Source organism: Coregonus clupeaformis, chromosome 13 (assembly GCF_020615455.1).
Source record: "Coregonus clupeaformis isolate EN_2021a chromosome 13, ASM2061545v1, whole genome shotgun sequence".
NCBI lineage: Eukaryota > Metazoa > Chordata > Actinopteri > Salmoniformes > Salmonidae > Coregonus > Coregonus clupeaformis.
Genome location: NC_059204.1, coordinates 35,741,164 through 35,766,918, shown reverse-complemented (window position 1 = coordinate 35,766,918; position 25,755 = coordinate 35,741,164). Strand labels below are relative to the sequence as shown.

Sequence of the window (25,755 nt, the reverse complement as noted above, 5' to 3'; positions counted from 1 at the left end):
TCTCTCATCTTTTTAAGTGGGAGAACTTGCACAATTGGTGGCTGACTAAATACTTTTCCCCCCCACTGTATATGGATGATTTATAAAGCCAGGCACATTTAACAGTTAGGCTATTGATAATATACCTAATTAAGTTGAGGTTTCCTCACTTTTCTTAGACAATAAGGCAAGGGCTGTTTTCTCATCTCCTAACTCTGCTGCTGCCTCCGCCGCATTGTTCTCAACACCAATATGCTGGTTAACTTTGCTATTATGCACATAGCAACATGTTCTAGGAAAAGGTGCCAATTCAACAGCGCACTGATGTGTTTCAGAACCGCAGACAGCGACCACTATCCAACGCGGGAGAAAGCGCATTTGTTAAAAAATAATATTATTTGTATTAGTGTTGCACCATTGTTTTTATGTAATATAACCATATACAATTTTAGTAGCTCATGTATTAGAGTGATGGACTTTGCCATCCCCACGGCCTCCACAATGGATTAGTTCACTCAGACAGGCGCGAATCAGACAGGTGTCTTGTACACCATGATATATATATTTTTTGCTACTGCTCGACTGAAGAAATCTCGGTCGACCAACAGCCTATCGCCCAAACAATCAACCAGTCTACTAAATGGGGTCAGCCCTAGCAGCTACTTTGTCCTTTAAAAGACACTTAGTTTTATTAGAAATAGAAAACATGGATTAAATTAGAAAAAACGAATGAGAGAAACAAATCATATCTATCACGCCCACCCAATCAATCAATCAATCAATCAATTTTATTTTATATAGCCCTTCTTACATCAGCTAATATCTCGAAGTGCTGTACAGAAACCCAGCCTAAAACCCCAAACAGCTAGTAATGCAGGTGTAGAAGCACGGTGGCTAGGAAAAACTCCCTAGAAAGGCGAAAGCCTAGGAAGAAACCTAGAGAGGAACCAGGCTATGAGGGGTGGCCAGTCCTCTTCTGGCTGTGCCGGGTGGAGATTATAACAGAACCATGCCAAGATGTTCAAAAATGTTCATAAGTGACAAGCATGGTCAAATAATAATCAGGAATAAATCTCAGTTGGCTTTTCATAGCCGATCATTAAGAGTTGAAAACAGCAGGTCTGGGACAGGTAGGGGTTCCATAACCGCAGGCAGAACAGTTGAAACTGGAATAGCAGCAAGGCCAGGCGGTCTGGGGACAGCAAGGAGTCACCACGGCCGGTAGTCCCGACGTATGGTCCTAGGGCTCAGGTCTCTCAGTTGGCTTTTCATAGCCGATCATTAAAGAGTTGAAAACAGCAGGTCTGGGACAGGTAGGGGTTTCGTAGCCGCAGGCAGAACAGTTGAAACTGGAATAGCAGCAAGGCCAGGCGGACTGGGGACAGCAAGGTGTCATCATGCCCGGTAGTCCTGACGTATGGTCCTAGGGCTCAGGTTCTCAGAGAGAAAGAGAGAACGAGAGAATTAGAGAGAGCATACTTAAATTCACACAGGACACTGGATAAGACAGGAGAAGTACTCCAGGTATAACCAACTAACCCCAGCCCCCGACACATAAACTACTGCAGCATAAATACTGGAGGCTGAGACAGGAGCGGTCCGGAGACACTTTGGCCCCATCCGAAGAAACCCCGGACAGGGCCAAACAGGAAGGATATAACCCCACCCACTCCGCCAAAGCACAGCCCCCGCACCACTAGAGGGATATCCCCAACCACCAACTTACAATCCTGAGACAAGGCCGAGTATAGCCCACAGAGGTCTCCACCACAGCACAAACCAAGGGGGGGCGCCAACCCAGACAGGAAGATCACGTCAGTAACTCAACCCACTCAAGTGACGCACCCCTCCCAGGGACGGCATGAAAGAGCACCAGCAAGCCAGTGACTCAGCCCCTGCAACAGGGTTAGAGGCAGAGAACCCCAGTGGAGAGGGGAACCGGCCCGGCAGAGACAGCAAGGGCTGTTCGTTGCTCCAGCCTTTCCGTTCACCTTCACACTCCTGGGCCAGACTACACTCAATCATATGACCTACTGAAGAGATAAGTCTTCAGTAAAGACTTAAAGGTTGAGACCGAGTCTGCGTCTCTCACATGGGTAGGCAGACTGTTCCATAAAAATTGAGATCTATAGGAGAAAGCCCTGCCTCCCGCTGTTTGCTTAGAAATTCTAGGGACAATTAGGAGGCCTGCGTCTTGTGACCGTAGCGTACGTATTGGTATGTACGGCAGGACCAACTCGGAAAGATAGGTAGGAGCAAGCCCATGTAACGCTTTATAGGTTAACAGTAAAACCTTGAAATCAGCCCTTGCCTTAACAGGAAGCCAGTGTAGGGAAGCTAGCACTGGAGTAATATGATCAAATTTCTTGGTTCTAGTCAGGATTCTAGCAGCCGTATTTAGCACTAACTGAAGTTTATTTAGTGCTTTATCCGGGTAGCCGGAAAATAGAGCATTGCAGTAGTCTAACCTAGAAGTAACAAATGCAACAAATGCAACAAATGCACCCAATACGCACAACCAAGTAATGTAATGTAGGTTATATACACCATGTATTTATTTCCTATTCCAGTTTGGGAGCAGCTCCATCTTGTCCAGTGTATAAGGGCCTGATAAGGTTTGTAATCTCTGCCTCTGTGTCCCACTGCTATCTCATTGCACCGTTTGCACCGATCCATAAATTATCCTGGCATCTATTGGATTTTAGGAGGCTGTTTAGTCCCAGGGCTGTCAATCCTGTACAGAATGGATGGTGAGACTTTACAGGGAGCAAGTTAAGATGCCGTTTTTCTCCTTTAAACATCCATCACTTTAACATAAATAAAAGATAAGGAGATAGTCAGGACCACTGTGCTGGGAGGCTGTGAAATGGTATTGGTCGCGTACACATATTTTGTAGATGTTATCGCGGGTGTAGCGAAATGCTTATGTTCCTACCTCCAACAGTGCAGTAATACCTGACAAAACAATACACGCAAAGCCAAAACATTTAAAGAAAAAAATTAAGAAATAGTAGAACGAGCAATGTCAGAGTTCGGAATATACAGTGGGGAAAAAAAGTATTTAGTCAGCCACCAATTGTGCAAGTTCTCCCACTTAAAAAGATGAGAGAGGCCTGTAATTTTCATCATAGGTACACGGCAACTATGACAGACAAATTGAGAAAAAAAAATCCAGAAAATCACATTAGGATATTTTATGAATTTATTTGCAAATTATGGTGGAAAATAAGTATTTGGTCACCTACAAACAAGCAAGATTTCTGGCTCTCACAGACCTGTAACTTCTTCTTTAAGAGGCTCCTCTGTCCTCCACTCGTTACCTGTATTAATGGCACCTGTTTGAACTTGTTATCAGTATAAAATACACCTGTCCACAACCTCAAACAGTCACACTCCAAACTCCACTATGGCCAAGACCAAAGAGCTGTCAAAGGACACCAGAAACAAAATTGTAGATCTGCACCAAGCTGGGAAGACTGAATCTGCAATAGGTAAGCAGCTCCACGCAAGATCTCACCCCGTGGGGTCAAAATGATCACAAGAACGGTGAGCAAAAATCCCAGAACCACACGGGGGGACCTAGTGAATGACCTGCAGAGAGCTGGGACCAAAGTAACAAAGCCTACCATCAGTAACACACTACGCCGCCAGGGACTCAAATCCTGCAGTGCCAGACGTGTCCCCCTGCTTAAGCCAGTACATGTCCAGGCCCGTCTGAAGTTTGCTAGAGTGCATTTGGATGATTCGGGAGAATGTCATATGGTCAGATGAAACCAAAATATAACTTTTTGGTAAAAACTCAAGCATGGGGGTGGAAACATCATGCTTTGGGGCTGTTTTTCTGCAAAGGGACCAGGACGACTGATCCGTGTAAAGGAAAGAATGAATGGGGCCATGTATCGTGAGATTTTGAGTGAAAACCTCCTTCCATCAGCAAGGGCATTGAAGATGAAACATGGCTGGGTCTTTCAGCATGACAATGATCCCAAACACACCGCCCGGGCAACGAAGGAGTGGCTTCGTAAGAAGCATTTCAAGGTCCTGGAGTGGCCTAGCCAGTCTCCAGATCTCAACCCCATAGAACATTTTTGGAGGGAGTTGAAAGTCCATGTTGCCCAGCGACAGCCCCAAAACATCACTGCTCTAGAGGAGATCTGCATGGAGGAATGGGCCAAAATACCAGCAACAGTGTGTGAAAACCTTGTGAAGACTTACAGAAAACGTTTGACCTGTGTCATTGCCAACAGGGTATATAACAAAGTATTGAGACATTTTTGTTATTGACCAGATACTTATTTTCCACCATAATTTGCAAATAAATTCATTAAAAATCCTACAATGTGATTTTCTGGAGAAAAAAAATTCTCATTTTGTCTGTCATAGTTGACGTGTACCTATGATGAAAATTACAGGCCTCTCTTATCTTTTTAAGTGGGAGAACCTGCACAATTGGTGGCTGACTAAATACTTTTTCCCCCCACTGTAAATATATACACTGAATGTACAAAACATTAGGATCACCTTCCTAATATTGAGTTGCACCCCCTTTTACCCTCAGAACAGCCTCAATTCATCTGGGAGTCTGCAAGGTGTCGAAAGCATTCCACAGGGATGCTGGCCCATGTTGTCTCCAATGCTTCCAACAGTTGTGTCAAGTTGGCTGGATGTCCTTTGGGTGGTGGACCATTCTTGATACACACGGGAAACTGTTGAGTGTGAAAAACCCAGCAGCGTTGCAGTTGTTGACGCACTCAAACCCGTGCACCTGGCACCTACTACCATACCCCGTTCAAAGGCACTTAAATATTTTGTCTTGCCCATTCACCCTCTGAATGGCACACATACACAATCAATGTCTCCATTGTCTCAAGGCTTAAAAATCCTTCATCTACACTGATTTGAAGTGGATTTAACAAGTGACATCAATAAGGGATAATAGCTTTCACCTGGATTCACCTGGTCAGTCTGTCATGAAAAGACACTCATTGTATGTATATGATGGTGTGTATAGACATTATGGACAGTATATGAATAGAAAAGGTATGTACAGCAGTAGTTATATAGGGTGAGTCTTGTCTAGAATACAGTATATACATATGAATTGTGTAAAACAGTATGTAAACATTATTAAAGTGACCAGTGTTCAATGACTATGTACATAGGGCAGCAGTCTCTAAGGTGCAGGGTTGAGTACAGGGTGGTAGGCGGCTAGTGACAGTGACAAAATTTCAGGGCAGGGTACTGGGTGGAGGCCGGCTAGTGGGGGCTATTTAACAGTCTGATGGCCTGGAGATAGAAGCTGTTTTTCAGGCTCTCGGTCCCAGCTTTGATGCACCTGTACTGTCTCCGCCTCCGCCTACTGTCTATAGAAATTAGTGGAGTCTATTGGTTCAATGAACCTCCTGCCGGGTGGGGGACCGCATTACACTTTTTTGTGTTTCCCATCAGAAACAATTTGCTCAAGTTCAAATATCAAATTACAAACACTCTGCAGCACAGTAGCTGGCGATAAGGAGAAAGGACTCAAATGTTTGAAGAACCCATATATCGGTGGATAATGTGTGTGTGTGTGATGAAGTACTGTAGGGGTTTGAGTTAGTACCAAGCAATATAGGTATATGATAAAGCTAAACAAATCTGGATCCTTTTTATGTTTGTATCACCCCTTATGTATACTAAAGATGAACTGCTGTATGTTCACAGGATGTGATGTGGTGAGGCATGGCGCTACCATCATGCTGTATATAGGATGTGGGGGTGAAAAATGTCAGTTGTCCTCATGGAAAAAGAGTTCAGAGAGTATAAAATCCAGCTGGCAGTATACTAAATATCACATCTGCCTATGGTAGGGGGACTGAATGGACACTAAAGCACTTCAGCTCCAGTGTTGGAATGCTGGCAAGCTTCTCTCTTCTGGAAGAAAAGCGATATGTGAGGCTACACCATTCTCGTAATGTGCAATTTCCATCCTTACATTGTGCCAAGATTTCTACAGGAAAATAAAATGAAAAATTATCTAACTTTGTTCCTACACAGTAAATCAAGGATAGTTGAAATCACAGTCTTAAAAAATGGGACTCTACTGGGAGTAATCTTAACCCTTAAGAGAGTGATACGCTCCCTAGTGTTGATAACTATGGTTAATTGGGATGGAGTACATTTAACTCCATTAAGAGTAAACAGAGACGGGGAGTTAAATCTATTAAGTTATCCACATATATGGGAGGGGCCTTATTGTCATATTTCCCAGCATGCTCTGTTGCATGTAGATTTTTCTAATTGTTTGTTTCAATATCTGTGTTTTCACATTTACATGTATCGTTTTTTTTTATCTTATGCTACACAAAGATAAGAAACGTTCATTTTTCTAAACTAATCCAATCTGTAAGTGGTTGGATTTATAGCAACCGTTAGTTAGTGAGATAGTTGTTCCAGTTTACATGGTGTAGGTCAGGGGTATTCAACTCTTACACTACAAGGTCCGGAGCCTGCTGGTTTTCTGTTCTACCTGATAATGAATTGCACACACCTGATGTCCGAGGTCTAAATAAGTCCCTGATTAGAGGGGAACAATAAAAAATCAGATGGAACTGGCTTCGAGGTCCAGAGTTGAGATTGAAGGGTGTACGTAGTCTTCATGTACTGTATTTTCTTCCCTACTCTGACAGGCATTTTAAATGCAAATTGTGAGTGATGTAAAAGTGCTGGATATCTTCCTGCAAACCACCATAATGTGACACATTAAGAAATATTCAAATAAGGCTTTACACCCTTATATCTCAAAAGAGGTAAACTGAAAGAAAAATGTACTATGCTGTAGTTGATTGTTAACACAGAAAAGTGTAAAATGGCAAGGGAGTTGATAAAAAATTATACTGAGAAGAGTATAATGGTAATTGAAGTTCAATTTAAGCAACTCTCTGAGAGTTGGATATTTACTCCATTTAGTGTCGTTTTAACAACAACAAAAAAGATCAACACCATTACTAGTGTGGTTTTAACACAAAATGGGGGTGGGACCTTATAAAACCCAAAATAGTGTTACATTAACTCTTATGATTTTACTGTGTAGAGGTTCTTGTGCATACAGTACCTAAATTCTGCCCACTTAAAAAAATCTGAAAATCTGTTGTTTTATTTTTAATTTGAGGGATTTCATTGCAAGTATGCAACATAAAGATAAATATGTGCACAGAAAATAATAGGTTAAATAAACATGTCAACATTACATCCTTCTCTTCAAGTCAAGCTTTCTGTTTGAATTGCTTTCTGAAACTCTTTTGATCCTATTCTATTTGATCCCACTCTACGTGAATTAGTTTGAATAAGAATGAAAAATGACATCCCCTCTCAACCATTGTATTCCTCGTTAATCCCTCTTTTAGTATGACCTTGAGAATAAAGAATCTTTGAAAGCGGTATTCAGCAGTATCAAATGTTTGTTTCCTGAGTTCAGTAGTTTTCCAATGAAACCCTTCTGGTGTCTCTTGAAAGATTGTATATTATCTCTAGTTTCCTTCGAGTGAAATCAGATCCTCCCAGCTTGCAGGAAGATCACGGCAGAGCCTTCCAGACACCGTCTCCTCTGTCATTCTGCGGCACCAGAGTTTTCGGTTTCAGTGAACGGTGGTAGAGAGTGACCCAGAACGAGTCGACTGGGGTCTCTCCAACTCACTATTTCTGTCAGAAACGCTGCCTCCCCAAAGACAAACAATTACCGCGCCTGTGCATCATCTTTAAACATGGGTTACAGCTTTGATCTGTGCTCTGTGTGTAATTACAGCTATGCCCATTAAACTGGGGATTTGGGTCAAACTAGTCATTCACTGGTCCCTGTAAAGCTTAGGCAACCAACCCAATACATGAATGAAGTCACATGGAACTGAATTAAATGTTGACTTTTCAATTTACATCTGACTGCTGTCAGAATGTAAAAACACACATCTGAGGGCTTTTCATTATTGCTACCACGCTGGAGTGTTTACAGAACCCTGTTGTGGAAATATTGAGCACATGTGTCTCCACTCATAACCCACATTTCATTGTCTGTTCAACCACAGGCACCCTCTCAGGTGCCCCCTACGCGCCTACACTCACCGGCCAGTTTATTAGGTACACCCATCTAGTACCGGGTCGGACCCCCCCCCCCTTGCCTCCAGAACTGCCTGAATTCTTCGGAGCATTCTACAAGGTGTCGGAAATGTTCCACAGGGATTTTAGTCCATGCTGACGCAATGGCGTCACGCATTTGCTGCAGATTAGACGGTGGTACATTCATACTGCGAACAGCCTGTTCCATCTCATCCCAAAGATGCTCGATTGGGTTGAGCTCTGGGGACTGTGGAGGCCACTCAAGTAAACTGAACTCACTGTTATGTTTTTCCACTCCTCAATTGTCCAGTGTTGGTGATTGCGAGCTGATAGGAGTGGAACCGTCTGCTGCAATAGCCCATCCGTGACAAGGATCGAGGAGTTGTGCGTTCCGAGATGCCGTACTGCACACCGCTGTTGTACAGCTCCATTATTTGTCTGTTTATGGCCCTCCTGTTAGCTTGCACAATTCTTGCCATTCTCCTTCGACCTCTCATCAACGAGCTGTTTTCACCCACAGGACTGCCACTGACTGGATGTTTTTTGTTTGTCACACCATTCTCGGTAAACCTTAGACACTGTCGACACGTGACTCACTGTCTGTAGACGGGATGGTGTACCTAATAGACTGTCCAGTGAGTGTACATCCACCCTAGCAACCACGGGGACCCTCACGCGTCTCCCTTCATTTTTGTCAAAGCCCTGCTTTGGTTCTGATGTCGAGTAGTGAGCCTGTGGTCTCATTCTGATGTGAGGCGGGTAGGCAGGAGACAGTGGTGGCGGCTGGGCTGAGCTCCCCCTCCCTCCTGGTCTGGGACTCTCAGCTCCCATGGTGCAGCTGGCCCCCAGGATTTAAAGGTCGCTCTTAATATCATTGGCGGAGCTGAGTGTGCTGTAATCTCGCAGCAGCGCTGAAATCTCCACTCCAGACCTTCAGCTTAATTTGGCAGCAGGTAGGTCAACTGTGCCTGATCTGATGGGGCAGCCTTGGGACTTAGCCACTCTCCCTTGAATCCCTAAATTCCATTCCTAACCCAAATATTTTGCATCTTATTATCTTACTGACCGTAAACACAGCCCAAACCCAGCTTCTCGCTAAAGATATTGAGTCCAAAATGTTCTCAATATTTCACAAGCGCTTGACTTTGTCAAATTATAATTCAAATCTGCATAACATAACATTTACTTTTCAATACTTTTATATTTTCTTCTATTATGGACAGAGTAGCTAGCTGTCAATGTTTCCAGTGTCCCCTGTGTCTATATGATGTGGGTCAGAGAGTAGCTATGTTCTTGTCTCAGAATGCTGAATCCCACTCCAGTTTCTGTCAGGGTGGCTGCCTGGCACAGTCCTTGGAACACTGTTGTCAGTGCTCATCTGTGAGTTGAGTTTACAACAACCCTTTCTATCCCCCTAAGTCTATCACTCATCAAGGCCTTTTTAAACGTGCTTTTCACTGTTTGCTTTGCTTTGTTTTCTCTTTGCCTTTTTCGTACCATTTGTCCCAAGGTTTTAAAGCGGTGGGTCAGCGAAAGTTCTGTCACCACTGAAACAGATTACGTGTGTTTCTGTCAGACGGGGCAAAGCTCAGACATGTCAGATGGTGTTTTGGGCAAAGATGCCACTAGTCGTTACACTAAGTTACAGGAAAGAATACAGAAGCTGTGGCATTAACATTATGGGCCTGATGCACTGTACACTGGAGAGTTCTGTAATACTGGTAAATCAATATGTAATAAAAGATAATTGATTTATGAACAATGAGTATACTGTCTAGATTTTGCTAATGTATAATTACAGTACAGAGGGTCCTTGTATGTCACATGTTGATTCATGCATGCATAGGTACATGCTATTGCTCAGTGAACACATGTACTGGACTGTGTACAAAGGGCTGTCTACGCATTCTACAGAAGCATGCTACAGAGTACATTAATTCAAAATGAATGCGCATGGTTTTTTGTTTTTGGAGAATGTCTTTGTAATTTGATCTAAGTACAGAGAATAGTAATTTTTGGACAAATCGTGTTTGCTTCTAAACTTGGTGTGTATGTGACGATGTGGTATTGGCTGTACTCAGAGGAACATCCATAACGTCCTACAAACTGAAATGACAGTTACATTTGGAAATACTGTCTGCATTTAGTTTGTCAGCTAAATGAGGACAAACCACAGAGAATGTAAACTGTAAAACAAACTGTTTTGCTCATATCCTCACCCACAATGTCTTACAATGAGTAAATACGACTCCCTTCAGAGTATCCGTGCTGTTGCAGTTGCATACAAGTATGATTGCCTGTAAACCATGCTTTTTGTCCTCGGAGCAAAGAAAGAAACCATAATCAAGAGGAAACATGTTGGAGTTAATTAGAGGTGCTAAAGGAAGAAACCTAGAATGGCACAAGATTTATTTTACAGTCATGACAGAAGCCTCCCTCAGAGCCTCACACTAAAGCATATAGAGCTTATTCTTGGCAAATGAATTATGTGCTAATGCCTGTTGGCTCCCTACCCCCAGTGGTAAGGCTCCAAACAACCATGCTATGATTCAAACAGAAAGGCTCCACTTTCTCAAGGGGATTTTTATAATTGTTAGCTATTTATATTTTGAGCACCGTATAATAACAAAGGGTCCCATCTCAGTCATATAAACATACCTAGAATTGAACAAATTATAATTCTCAGACCTGGACTATGCACTATTTGATCCACATTCTTTAGAAAGAAACAAACATTTGTCCTGATAATTTGAGGCGGTAAAATACCAATAGTTTAGTATTCTTACATATAACTGACAAAAGGTGTTTTTATCAACTTAAATCATTGATCTATTGGGTAAGAAGGGAACTTTTTGTCGATACAGGCTGTCATAAAAAAAGTGTCCCCAGTCCCTAAACTAATCTGCTGTGTTCAAATCTCAAGATGTCCTCCAGATGTTTTTTGGTACACTACAGTACAGTTGGGGACCAAAAAAGGAACATTTCCCAGTACCCCTCAAACGGAATAGTTTGAGTATTGTCCTTGAATTTTTCTTCTATGACTATTATTTCAGACCTTTACATTGGAATACCTATTTTCCAGACTCAGTTTCATGAAACGAGTGCAGTAGCTTTGTTGAAGTTGAATGATAGAGACCAGTGTTGTTGCAAGGTAAAGATATCTTTCCAACATCTCAGAGCCCCCTGAGTTGTGAAACGTGACCCCCAGTTCCCTTGAAAACAGAAGTCAGTTTCAGCAGCTGTGGAAGAGATGGGACTGCTGATGACCCTGTCCCCACACCCTGCTTCACATCCTGTGTTAAATGATGTTTTCCCAGTTCAAAGGTTGGCCTTGACAGTCCTGGAACCAACTAAGAGTTTCCTCATTGCAGTGACAAACAATTATACAGTGTTTACAACAATAGCAGACAACTGCAATGCATGTTATATGATTCATTTATCCTTTCTCAGTGATGCCATGATTTCCTTTCCTAGAATCTATCTAAGCGTTTCTCTGATGGGCAACAGAGTGGGCTATATTTGGAGTCCATGTTGGATAGAGTTGTCTGTCTGTCTGTCTGTATCTCTGCCCTGGCCCTCCCAGGCACGGTGGCATGCTCACATTGTGCATGACGACTCAGTCGGAGCCTGACACCTCTCCCAGGCCCATGCATCTTAATAGTTGTGACATCATTCAGGGCAGCAGGGCTCTCTCCCACCCACTGCCTCAACCTTCCACTAACAGAGTGTTAAGTACCGTTCTGAACATTTTTAAACGCAATTTGTTCTTGGGGTTAAGTGCTGTAAGCTATTGATTGCTCATGTTTTTCTCACATCCTTTCTCATTTCATGGGTGCTCTAAACCTAATAAGACAAGCCCACATGTTCAATGACAGAATGTTTAAAACGTCATCTATCAAATGAGGGGTTCTATTTGTGGAATACAAGACATGTATAGGATGTCTGAGACAGTTGGTTTTTGAGAAACATGGTAAGTCTATTTGGTGGTTAATGCAATCAGAAAATACTAATGAATTGTGTCTAGGGTTTTGCTTCTCTTGCTCTATCAAACCATTCAAGATTAGCTTGTCACTTTTCTTTAAAGCCAACATTAGTTTGCTGGGGCCTTTCTCGACTAACGGAGAAGTCTCATTTGGTAGTAGTAGTAAAAGAGAGTTACAGAAAGTACCCTGCATGATAGAGCATGAAATGTGAATGAGACAGGCATGTAATCTAATCAGCTAAGGTCAAGGCTTGTAGGTAGACGAGGCTAGGTTCCACGTTTAATCCCTGCATCAGCCAATAGTCAATGAGATTGCCTTCTCACTGTACTTCTCAAGCTCCTTACCGTAATGAATCTGTTTCCTTTATAATGTCTATTGATTGGCCATACTGTACAGCTGCCAATATATTCAGGGTCTCATTAGTGCATTGCCATCAATATAAGCTCCTTTACGCTTTGCCTGTAAAACAAAATAACTCAAATTCTCCTTTTATTCTATCTGGCTACTCCATAAGAATGAATTGCTAATCCAAAATGTTTGTCATGAGCCCAGTTTTGTGTGTGTCGTCTAATTGCATCCTTGAAGAATGAAAAACAGAATGTGGGAAAGAAAGAGGGAAATCAGGTTCACAGGCCTCCCATTCTGTGTTGTTGAGCGGTTGGTGATTTGAGCCAGTGGTGTGGTGGGATACCTCTGCTGGAGCAGCGCCACACGCCCCATTCTCACCGGCCCACCGCCATTGTGCCTGGGCTCCACTGAGAGGGGCTTTGATTCTCCTGGAGAGGGACCTTATTAGTCAAACACTCTCCTACATGGCAGCTCATTCATGACTCTTAATGAGAGGGGAATCTGGACCAGTTAATAAGGAGGCCGTCCCTTTAGTGCCTTGTGAGGGGGAGAATGGAGCAGATTTTCTGGAGGTGAAAATACCCACGGAGCAGATCTGAAAATAATCAAACAGGGCAGGGCGGGGCACCAGCTTTCACTGGCATGGAAACCGCCCCCTCGTATATATGGGCTGAAAGAATTATCGAGAACCTGATCCATATTCACACTCCTTGGTCTTTTCTGTCCCAACTTAGAATAGAGAGTGCCAATTGCGCCCCGTTTCTGTGACTTAAGTCCTTGTGAAGCGGAGCTGACAGGAGCAACACAGGGAGCCAGAGATCCTATTGGCCTCCCATGTCCCCCGGCCTCCTCCGCTCCCCTCAGTGGATATTGATTTGAAAGAAAGCCCCTCAGAGATAAGGGCTGCAGGCCATTGTGCCACCCAGTCTCTAATTACAGGGCATGCCGAAAGAGAAAGCTAAGCCCCTGGCATTTGCAGCTTGCCATAATTGCTTCTGGCATAACATGCCTTGCCAAATGTTTGGTACATTTCTTCAGCAAAAAGAAATGAACAAAAACCTCTTTAAGGAGGAGGGGGAGAGAGGGAGGAGGGGGAGGTGGCTAAAAGTGATTATCACATATACAATTTTTGGACTATGCACCGTGCACACCTCCCTCTCTCCACATGTATGATTTCAGCAGTGTTTTGAAAGCCACCACATTCCCTTGGGATCAGATTACTATCACAGCCATGTCTTAGTAGGAGGAGAGACCACTTTTCATCATCCATTTCCTTCCCTGTGTACAGATATAAGCAGCACACACAAAAATAATAGAGCCTTGTTTTTATGTGGTGCTCCAGCTACAGCCTGAGCGGACCTGACCAGTGTGCGGTTTAGAAAATGAACCTGTTGTAAGCAATATATACAGCTTGGAGTTAAAAAAAGTATTTTCTCAGCACAAGTGGTTAGATGGTATCTTATGAAGCAAATATATATTTCTCATGAATGAACAATCAAGCCGTACATTAATTCTGAGTGGCTGTAATTATTATTTATGTTCCAACGCTGTTTCCTGTCTCATCACAGCCACGTCCAATGGGACCCTGGAGGGTCTAGAGAACAGGGAAGGAGGTGTCTGCAACACCCTCTCCATGAAGATCGTCATGAAAGTGGGCCAGGGTAAGTAAGCGTCTCGATGCGGGCTGGCAGGAATGCCAGAAAAGCAGTAAAAGGCAGTCACAATAGAGCCAGGCAGGATATAACTATGGATGATTGATAATGAAAGCTTTGTATGGGGACTGTCATGACTGCAGTGCAAGAGGAGCGTTTCATGAGCTATTGTTCATAAAGCCAGACACCCCGGGCGTGGGTTTTTACAGTGGGATACTCCACTCCGCTGCTCACAGTGTGTGGCGAGTCGCCCAGTGACTTCATCGCTCATAAAATAAGGGCCTCAGACATCACATTTCACTCCATTCTTTACTTTTCTTTTTTGAGAAGGGAAAGATGAAACAAAGAAAAGCTATTGTGCAAATACAGACAGAGACACACTGAAACACTTTCTCACACATACCAAAAGAACTCACTCACACAATAAGAAAATAAAAGCTGTGGAAAACATTGAGGACATTCCATAGAGCATGCTACAGACTACCTGTTGTCCTGTTACTTAGACTGTCTGTTGGTCTAGCATGAATGAGATTGCTTTGCCTGAAGAGCCCAGGTTTCTCACTGTCACTCTCTTAAATGTAAACTTTGTCTCTCACAGTGTCACAAACTCAAATAAGTGTTGATATTGTTATCCAAATTAGGAAAAGGTTCTACATGGAACCCAAACGAGTTCTGCTTGGAACCAAAATAGGTTATTTAAAGTGTTCTGCTATGGGGACAGCCAAATAACCCTTTTAGGTTCTAGATAGCACCTTTTTTTCGAAGAGTGTAGCTAGGTCTCTAAAGAGACCTTTGCTTGGCCTGGCGTCATGCTAGGAGTGGCAGGGTCAGTCTTAATCACTGCCCTAGTCCACACATCCAAAACAAACAAACCACAAAGGGAGGGTCTGCCGATAAGAGTCTTATTCTACAGATAGGGGCTGTTACCGCATAGGCTAGGGATTATTTGTATAGCTGACCTTAGATAATAATTATCATAGTTGGCTTGACATTCCTTTTGTCTTTCTCAAGACTTGTTTGCGTAAAGCTGTGTTTAATACACAGGATACCCACTATGTTAGGAGCTAGGAAACAGTAAAAAGATTATAGATGTCATTAACTTTGCTGTCTTGTGTAGGTAGTTACGGTTGGAATTCAACAGTTTATTTCTTTAGGATTTGGAGCAATGACGTTACCGACCCTAGGTCATAGTACATTCATCTGCGTGTTTGCTGAAGGATTGGGTCTTATTTTCAGCCACTGAGTCATAGCAACTCTGTTGCCACAAATATTGTAGACACCGAGAAACGGTTTACAAACAATAAAGTAAGGAGGAAACAGTATCGTCTCTTTGTTTTTATTACACCGACTCATCCAGGGCAACGGTCACTAAAGTCTGATTGTAAACAACACACAAAGTAACATGAACAAACATTATATTATTAGAAGAGGATAATACAGTAAGCTATGTACTGTTTTGTTTTAAAAAATGTAACATTCCTATATTTTTCATGGAGAGAACTGCCTTTGTTAACAAAAATGGCAATGATTGGAGACGATCATATGACCAATATCTGGATATGTAACAACAGACTGTGTCAATCTGCTGATGCACTTCCTCATACTGAGTCACTCTTGTATTACTACACACTGATATTTAATTTATTGATTTGTATATGAACATTGAATTTTATGCAATTATAAGATGACTATTCACCCATGAAATGAGATGGTGTGGCACCGTATGCTGGTTAGTTTAAATGGAGGCTGATGGCTTTGATGGCCTCTCTCTTATCTGCAGCCAAAGCTTTTACAATGTTAGTATAATGAGCAAGAGCAAGGCCTGTGGATGTTTGAAACTCAGCTGAATTGACCACGTTTATATTAATATGGGGTGTGAAATGTCTTTTAGAAAACAAGCTGTCATGTTAAAATGTGTGATATTGTCTTTGGGATGGAGATTCTTTAGTGGTTGTTTACAGACCCATTTGTTGTGCTGCACATTAGAAACCAGCACTCAGCAGTAGCAGACACCACACCACCAACACGTCTGGAACAGTAGTTGTCTTAACTGTAATCAAACAGACAAATTGAGGGTGCAGTTTAGGTTATACATAGCACACTGTAGCAGCAATATGAGCTGGTTTAAAATAATGAATATCAGTAGCTATGCTTTTATAAATACTGTGTTAACAACCAAAGAGACACACAGCATTCCGGTCATAGACCTCCATTAGGGCTCTTAAAAATGCCATTCTAACAATAGAACAATTGGACATTTAGAATATTTTCTACAAACTATTAAAGTAAAATAATTCCAAGATCTCAAAGTTCTCTTGGGAGGAGGGGCAGTAAAACCTCATATGCACACTTCAATGATATTCCAATCAATTAAATCTCCCTTAATGCCAGTGTATCCACTTCTGCATGGCATTGATGGGACTCAGGGGAACCATGAAAAAAGTGACTAATACATTTTTGGCAGGAGACAAGTTACATTATTTCTTATAGCTTAATTTGGCAAGGTATAGCATATACTGTCATGTATGCCTCAAAATTTATATTCGTTGGCTCTAATTATGACATCATGACTTGTCCGTATTTAATATGAAAAGTGTGCCAACGACTACTTTGATGAAATTGGGGTCAAAGGAACTGATAACTATGGCTCCCATTCCAAACTCCATTTCAAATCTTTATTGGAAAATGATACTAAAAGGTTTACACGTTGGAATCTAACTCTGTTGACTTTCTTCATCCAAATTGCAGACCCGAACACAGTTGTACCGGACCCAGTGATAACAGACAAGCCAAGCCAAGAGCATGACAACACTGTGAAGGAGACAACCACCAGCCCAAATAAGAAGAAGGGGGGCAGTGGTGGGGCCGTGGAGCCAGGCAACAAAGGTGAGGATGCTCAGACTTATGGGAAAAGGAATATTTGCCTCAGTATGACCCCTGTTTCCCTGTTTTGTGTTCTAGTCCTCATTATGAGTGTTCAAGATTGGACTGTAACCCTTCAATGCCAAAAGGTCATGGTTTTGCTTCTAATACTGTATCCCACACTTGAAACCTTTGTTAGTGGATTTTCTAAGTACAATGCTTCCCCACGTCCGCCACACACACACACACACACACTCTCTCACAGTCCAGAGGAGGCTGGTGGGAGGAGTAATAAATCAAATCGAATCCAACCAAATGTTATTTGTCACATGCGCCGAATACAACAGGTGTAGACCTTACAGTGAAATGCTTACTTACAAGCCCTTAACCAACAATGCAGTTTTAAGAAAAATAAGTGTTAAGTAAAAAATTGATCAGTAAAAAATAAATAATAATTATTTCATAATAATTATTAAAGAGCAGCAGTAAAATAACAGTAGCGAGGCTATATACAGGGGGTACCGGTACAGAGTCAATGTGGGGGCACAGGTTAGTCGAGGTAATTGAGTTAATATGTAGGTAGAGTTAAAGTGACTATGCATAGATAATAAACATAGAGTAGCAGCAGTGTAAAAGAGGCAATGCAATGCATAGTCCGGGTAGCCATTTGATTAGCTGTTCAGGAGTCTTATGGCTTGGGGGTAGAAGCTTTTAAGAAGCCTTTTGGACCTAGACTTGGTGCTCCGGAACCGCTTGGCGTGCGGTAGCAGAGAGAACAGTTTATGACTAGGGTGGCTGGAGTCTTTGACAATTATTAGGGCCTTCCTCTGACACCGCCTGGTATAGAGGTCCTGGATGGCAGGAAGCTTGGCCCCAGTGATGTACTGGGCCGTACACACTACCCTCTGTAGTAAATTGCAGTCGGAGGCCGAGCAGTTGCCATAACAGGCAGTGATGCAACCAGTCAGGATGCCCTCAATGGTGCAGCTGAATAACTTTTTGAGGATCTGAGGACCCATGCCAAATCTTTTCAGTCTCTTGAGGAGAAATAGGCTTTGTCGTGCCCTCTTCACGACTGTCTTGGTGTGTTTAGACCATGATAGTTTGTTGGTGATGTGGACACCAAGGAACTTGAAGCTCTCAACCTGCTCCACTACGGTCCTCCTTTTCCTGTAGTCCACAATTATCTCCATTGTCTTGATCACGTTGAGGGAGAGGTTGTTATCCTGGCACCACATGGCCAGGTCTCTGACCTCCTCCCTATAGGCTGTCTCATCGTTGTCGGTGATCAGGCCTACCACTATTGTGTTGTCGGCAAACTTAATGATGGTGTTGGACTCGTGCCTGGCCATGCAGTCATGGGTGAACAGGGAGTACAGGAGGGGACTGAGCACGCACCCCTGAGGGGCCCCCGTGTTGAGGATCAGCGTGGCAGATGTGTTGTTACTTACCCTTATCACATGGGGGCGGCCCGTCAGGAAGTCCAGGATCCAGTTGCAGAGGGAGGTGTTTAGTCCCAGGGTGCGTAGCTTAGTGATGAGCTTTGAGGGCACTATGGTGTTAGGAGGACAAACGTATTGTAAAGACAGGAAACTAATAAATGGAACAGTACCAAACACATCAAACATATGGAAACCACATTTGACCGCTCCATTTATTCCATTCAAGCCATTACAATAAGCCTGTCCTCCTATAGCTCCACCCACCAGCCTCAGTTTCGCACGCATGCACAAACACACACAAAAGTATTACATTTTTCCATTTTGGTTTGAGATACTTTTTAATTATGCTGAGTAGTATTGTGGATAGATAGACACAGTGTTCAAGTGTGGAAATGAAAAATTAAAACCATATCTGCTCGGCTGAGATCTAGCCGCAGATAAGATTATCAGGGACTATTAAATCCATCAGCAGGGTTTCTGCACATTAGATATACAGTGGCTTGTGAAAGTATTCACCCCCTTGGCATTTTTCCTATTTTTTTGCCTTACAACCTGGAATTAAAATGGATTTTTTGGGGGTTTGTATCATTTGATTTACACAACATGCCTACCACTTTGAAGATACATTTTTTTTCTTGTGAAACAAACAAGAAATAAGACAAACAAAACATTGTCCTGCTGGAAGGTGAATCTCCGTCCCAGTCTCAAATCTCTGGAAGATTGAAACAGGTTTCCCTCAAGAATTTCCCTGTATTTAGCGCCATCCATCATTCCTTCAATTCTGACCAGTTTCCCAGTCCCTGCCGATGAAAAACATCCCCACAGCATGATGCTGCCACCACCATGCTTCACTGTGGGGATGGTATTCTCGGGGTGATGAGAGGTGTTTGGTTTGCGCCAGACATAGCGTTTTCCTTGATGGACAAAAAGCTGTGTTTGCTTATTTATTTCTTTAAGCAATGGCTTTTTTCTGGCCACTCTTCCGTAAAGCCTAGCTCTGTGGAGTGTACGGCTTAAAGTGGTCCTATGGACAGATACTCCAATCTCCGCTGTGGAGCTTTGCAGCTCCTTTAGGGTTATCTTTGGTCTCTTTGTTGCCTCTCTGATTAATGCCCTCCTTGCCTGGTCCGTGAGTTTTGGTGGGCGGCCCTCTCTTGGCAGGTTTGTTGTGGTGCCATATGGTGCTCCGTGTGATGTTCAAAGTTTCGTATATTTTTTTACAACCCAACCCTGATCTGTACTTCTTCACAACTTTGTCCCTGACCTGTTTGGAGAGCTCCATGGTCTTCACGGTGCCACTTGCTTGGTGGTGCCCCTTGCTTAGTGGTGTTGCAGACTCTGCGGCCTTTCAGAACAGGTGTATATATACTGAGATCATGTGACAGATCATGTGACACTTAGATTGCACACAGGTGGACTTTATTTAACTAATTATGTCACTTCTGAAGGGAATTGGTTGCACCAGATCTTATTTAGGGTCTTCATAGCAAAGGGGGTGAATACATATGCACGCACCACTTTTCCATTAATTTTTTATTAAAGAAAATTACAAGTAATTTTTTTCATTTCACTTCACCAATTTGGACTATTTTGTGTATGTCTATTACATGAAATCCAAATAAAAATCCATTTAAATTACAGGTTGTAATGCAACAAAATAGGGAAAACGCCAAGGGGGATGAATACTTTTGCAAGGCACTGTATCCATTTGTATTTGTTTTGCTATGGTTTCAGTCACCAGAACAGTATTTTTTCACAGGGAGGCAGAAAATGCTGAAGTTTACATAGGTTTAGAAAGTGATTTGGGCCCTAGAGTTCTGGCTCTGCTGCAGGACAAATAAAATGGCCTTCCCTCTCGTCCTGGAAAGCTGCCAGGTCTCACATAGTAGGGTTTTCTTTCAATGTGAAGGTTTGGCAGTCATCTTTCTTGAGAGCTTTTATCAAGCTGCTTCTTCTGCCAATCATTCAATCGATGGAAAGATACAATGTTGTTTTGCCTCTGTAATACAAAGAGGTAATACCTCTTTTTAATTTGTATGCACATTTTTTCCTGAGGTCTTTGGAAGCAGAAAAGGTGTGAGGAAAGCACATTATAATAACACGTACAGTCATTCATGCTCAGCATCTAAATTAAACTGGGTAGAGAGATAGCCAGAATAGATTTCTATAAATTATTCAGAACATTCTGAAGTGTTGGCATGGGTCTACAGTTAGGTGCAAATGTGAAAATTAGTTCACCTAGAAGTCATTTGAATAATTCTAGTGTTTCAGAATCGTTCAGGTGATCTTGAGGAAAGATAATGTTCTGTGTCACGATAACGTCCTCTCGCTCATTAACCGACAGGAAGTCTTGACTTCATTAATATGAGCGAGAACAAACTAGTTTTTTTTCACACATACAGTGAGGGGAAAAAAGTATTTGATCCCCTGCTGATTTTGTACGTTTGCCCACTGACAAAGACATGATCAGTCTATAATTTTAATGGTAGGTTTATTTGAACAGTGAGAGACAGAATAACAACAAAACAATCCAGAAAAACGCATGTCAAAAATGTTATAAATTGATTTGCATTTTAATGAGGGAAATAAGTATTTGACCCCTCTGCAAAACATGACTTAGTACTTGGTGGCAAAACCCTTGTTGACAATCACAGAGGTCAGACGTTTCTTGAAGTTGGCCACCAGGTTTGCACACATCTCAGGAGGGATTTTGTTCCACTCCTCTTTGCAGATTTCGAGGCTGACGTTTGGCAACTCGAACCTTCAGCTCCCTCCACAGATTTTCTATGGGATTAAGGTCTGGAGACTGGCTAGGCCACTCCAGGACCTTGTGCTTCTTCTTGAGCCACTCCTTTGTTGCCTTGGCCGTGTGTTTTGGGTCATTGTCATGCTGGAATACCCATCCACGACCCATTTTCAATGCCCTGGCTGAGGGAAGAGATTTGACGGTACATGGCCCCGTCCATCGTCCCTTTGATGCGGTGAATTTGTCCTATCCCCTTAGTAGAAAAACACCCCCAAAACATAATGTTTCCACCTCCATGCTTGACGGTGGGGATGGTGTTCTTGGGGTCATAGGCAGCATTCCTCCTCCTCCAAACACGGCGAGTTGAGTTGATGCCAAAGAGCTCGATTTTGGTCTCATCTGACCACAACACTTTCACCCAGTTCTCCTCTGAATCATTCCGATGTTCATTGGCAAACTTCAGACGGCCCTGTATATGTGCTTTCTTGAGCAGGGGGACCTTGCGGGCGCTGCAGGATTTCAGTCCTTCACGGCGTAGTGTGTTACCAATTGTTTTCTTGGTGACTATGGTCCCAGCTGCCTTGAGATCATTGACAAGATCCTCCCGTGTAGTTCTGGGCTGATTCCTCACCGTTCTCATGATCATTGCAACTCCACGAGCCCTAGGCCGAGGAAGATTGACAGTTATTTTGTGTTTCTTCCATTTGCGAATAATCGCACCAACTATAGTCACCTTCTCACCTAGCTGCTTGGCGATGGTCTTGTAGCCCATTCCAGCCTTGTGTAGGTCTACAATCTTGTCCCTGACATCCTTGAAGCGCTCTTTGGTCTTGGCCATGGTGGAGAGTTTGGAATCTGATTGATTGATTGCTTCTGTGGACAGGTGTCTTTTATACAGGTAACAATCTGAGATTAGGAGCACTCCCTTTAAGAGTGTGCTCCTAATCTCAGCTCGTTACCTGTATAAAAGACACCTGGGAGCCAGAAATCTTTCTGATTGAGAGGGCGTCAAATACTTATTTCCCTCATTAAAATGCAAATCAATGTATAACATTTTTGACATGGATTTTGTTGGATTTTGTTGTTGTTATTCTGTCTCTCACTGTTCAAATAAACCTACCATTAAAATTATAGACTGATCATTTCTTTGTCAGTGGGCAAACGTACAAAATCAGCAGGGGATCAAATACTTTTTTCCCTCACTGTATTCTTGACAAGCTGGAAAATAAAAGGGACTGACAGACACTGATCAGCTCCATTGCCTTCAACACACATTGGGCTCTATGGTCTCATGTAAGATCAATAGTCAACTGTTTTCCATTTGTCAACTTTGAAATGGGTTTTTGTTCCCCTTTCATCAGGGTCATCTTACCCTGCAAAATGAAAGAAAATAATAATAAGAGCTGAGAATAATTCCTGTGGTGATTTGGTAATATTAGGGGTCACTGTGGAATCCATTCCTCTACCCCCAGTGTAAACGCAGCTAGCAGCCTCTGGGTTGACAATGCAGCAGCAGCAATGGGCAGGCAGTCAGATAGCGGTGGAAGCTGTGCTCCCAGGCAGGCAGCGCTGGGATGCATTGGATTATACATAGTGAAGGGAGGGAGGCTTCAGGACCACACAGGAAATAGGCATGCCACTCTAATTGGACTCAGTTCTCATCCTCTGTGTCTGATAAGGGACTGGTGTTGTTTTCTTTTCCCTCACAGCCAGTTATATACGTTTAAACAGTTTCTCTTCCTTTACCCCCTCATGTGGAGTTTAAACATATGGCTAAACATACACAGTTTAATCCGCCCCTCGCTCTCAGGATGCATGCCAAGAAGAAATTAGCTATCATCTGTGGAAAACTGACACCCCCACACGCTCACAAAGGCCACACAGTCAGGAAGCCCCTAGCTACTCAGTCAATTCAGAAGAATAATGGAAGGAGCCTTTTTCTAATTGAGAACCCATTTGCACCCTCGCAGGGTTCCACCTCTATCCTGATCAGCAACAGTACAGCTTTATCTGACTTGGCTGCCAAGCAGACCACCGCTCGTTCATTCCCTGCTGTTAACTGATTCCTTTATTTTTCCATCCACAGACACCATGAACCAGGACAACAAGTCCAACTCAGCAGAGGGTATTTTTGCCTCCAAGCCAGCGCTGTTTGCTGCCATCGGGGCGGGATGCGTCATCTTCTTGCTGATCATCATCATCCTCATCGTCCTGCTGATCAAGCTGAGGAAGAGGAACCGCAAGCACACCCAGCAGCGGACCACCGCTCTGTCACTCAGCACGCTGGCCAGCCCCAAGTGCTCTGGGAACGCTGGCTCGGAACCCAGTGACATCATCATCCCGCTACGGACTACAGAAAACAACTACTGCCCCCATTACGAGAAGGTGAGCGGGGACTACGGCCATCCAGTTTATATAGTCCAGGAGATGCCCCCGCAAAGCCCAGCCAACATCTACTACAAGGTCTAAGGCAAAGACTATCTTTAGGATGTTTGCTTGTAGGGGAGAATTCTGGCCTACCTTTTACTACCTTGTCCATCTGATGTTCAAAAACACTTTTGATGTTCATGGACACGGTAGTTGAATAATTTTGTATGTTTCCGGATAGGCCAGGTTTGTGTCGTCTTCTTCTCTTCCTGCTTCTTGCTAGAAATTTGACATTTGAATTTTGCTATACTGTGTGTCTGAGAGGACTGTAAGATGGTCAAGCCTATGGAGTAGAGAAGCCTTTGCATTGACAATGGAGACTAGTTGCAAACAGGGTATACTACACAAACAAAGGACCCTGCAATAGGGCTGTCACTCATGGGCTCCATTCCTGTAATGAAGCCTCCATGGTTTGCTCAGAGACAGAAAAAGGCACAGTGTGATGATATAGCATAACACACTTCCCTTTCACAAAATGTTTTACCTGCACTATTCTTTTCTATGAGTCACCTACAGCAGCTCCCTTTTCACCAATGCCTGCTCCTTCAACGTTGTGTTTCTTTTCTACTGAATGTCTAGATACTATATTATGGTAAATATTAATATTTTTCATGTCCTTTACTGATACTTTGCCACATGTAGGGGGATCTGTGTCGTTCATGGCTATTTTGAGGTTGTCCACTCTTTCTCTTATATATATATATAAAAAATACTTACATTTATCAATCTAGGTGACATAATTGTGTTAAATAAGTATCTCCTCTTCTACTTCTCTAAGCGTGTCTGAACAGGCAAAGTCAGGTATGCAACTGTGGGGGGAACGAGCAACGAACTTGCCTCACCCTGGATATAAATTAATGAAAGACAAATAGCTCATACTCTATCATGGTGAGAGGCCGTCATGACTGAAATCAATTTAAAGAAAACATAAAGGTTGTTTCAAATTGACAGGTCACTTCTGTGTCTGAACAGCCTCGAGGCTTTTCACTCTTCTTAAATTAGACCTGAGTTTTCCCTTCAGTGAAAAAGAATAACAAGATCAAATTTGTATGAGCAGAAAAAAGTGTGGGCGCAATTAAGATGTTATCAAACCTTTCGCTCCCACCTAAAGGTCATGCTCTCAGAAGAATTGGATGGCTTCGGAGGGAATGATTTGTGTTCACCGAATGGTTTGACATTTGTAGTGTTAGTTCTGCACCGGAGACAATGGAATGGATAGGGATGTTGCTAAGGATCATTTTAATGTTTGCCACATTCACTTTTGAGTCTGAATTCATTCATAGTCACATACTGTAGACATGGTGCCTGGATCAGTCATGTGCTCAGAATGAGAAGTGAGTGCAGGTAATGTCAATCATGTGTGTTGTGCATCTCCATAAAAGCTAGTTTCAGGAGAATAAATGATAATGGCAAGAGTTTGGCTCCAGTCCCTATTCTCCTCAGCTGTGTGATGATGGGAAAACCAAACCTTTCAAAATCACTTAGGCACAGAGTAGACACTTAAAGTAACTGATGATTCGACATTACAAATTGTTGTACAAACGTAATTGCAATACAGTGAATACATGAAAAGGCTTTTTTAATTCCTTAAGAGTTTTACCATTGTTACCATCGCAACGGGGTAGCGCTTAAATATCTCTGGTGTCTTCAGGAGGACGACTAATGACTTACAATTCCTATCACATGGCAACCTCAAAGAACAGGGAAGATTACACCAGTACCAAATAGTTTTCAACATGAATCTTTACACATACAGTATTTTCTGTTTCAATATCTTATCTCCATGTTCTGAAGTTGGTCCCATTGTTTAGTCGTGTGTGTTTATTTTGAAAGAAGATAGATACTGTCATGTATTTACAGTAGAGGTTACTCTGGCATATTTTTCATGTTGATAACATTGAGATTATTTTAAATTATTAAGAAGTTTAGCAGCAAGAGCAGGACATGTGCCACCAGTTTGTTTGCATTGTTTCATATAAGAGAGAGCAGATTCACTGTCATTTAGACGGGTGTGACTGTAGACCAGCGGTGGCTGCTGAGGGGAGGACAGCTCATAATAATGGCTGGAAGGGAGCAAATGGAATGGCATCAAACACATGGAAACCATGTGTATTTGATACCATTCCACTATCCCGCTCCAGCCATTACCACGAGCCTGTCCTCCCCAATTAAGGTGCCACCAACCTCCTGTGCTGTAGACAGACATATTTGTTTGCTTTGAGGGC

The 25,755-nt window shown here is 42.7% G+C and overlaps 1 protein-coding gene across 1 annotated transcript in view; it reads left to right on the top strand.

The window, feature by feature from the left end:
- LOC121579930 (ephrin-B1-like) overlaps positions 1 to 24,343 on the top strand; it is a 94,519-nt gene extending 70,176 nt beyond the window's left edge. The window contains exons 3-5 of the mRNA XM_041894935.2: positions 13,970 to 14,062; positions 16,802 to 16,939; positions 23,190 to 24,343. Of these exons, the coding sequence (XP_041750869.1) occupies positions 13,970 to 14,062; positions 16,802 to 16,939; positions 23,190 to 23,572 (614 nt within the window). The 3' untranslated portion in view covers positions 23,573 to 24,343. The remainder of the gene's footprint in view (positions 1 to 13,969; positions 14,063 to 16,801; positions 16,940 to 23,189) is intronic.
- The last annotated feature ends 1,412 nt before the right edge of the window (positions 24,344 to 25,755 follow it).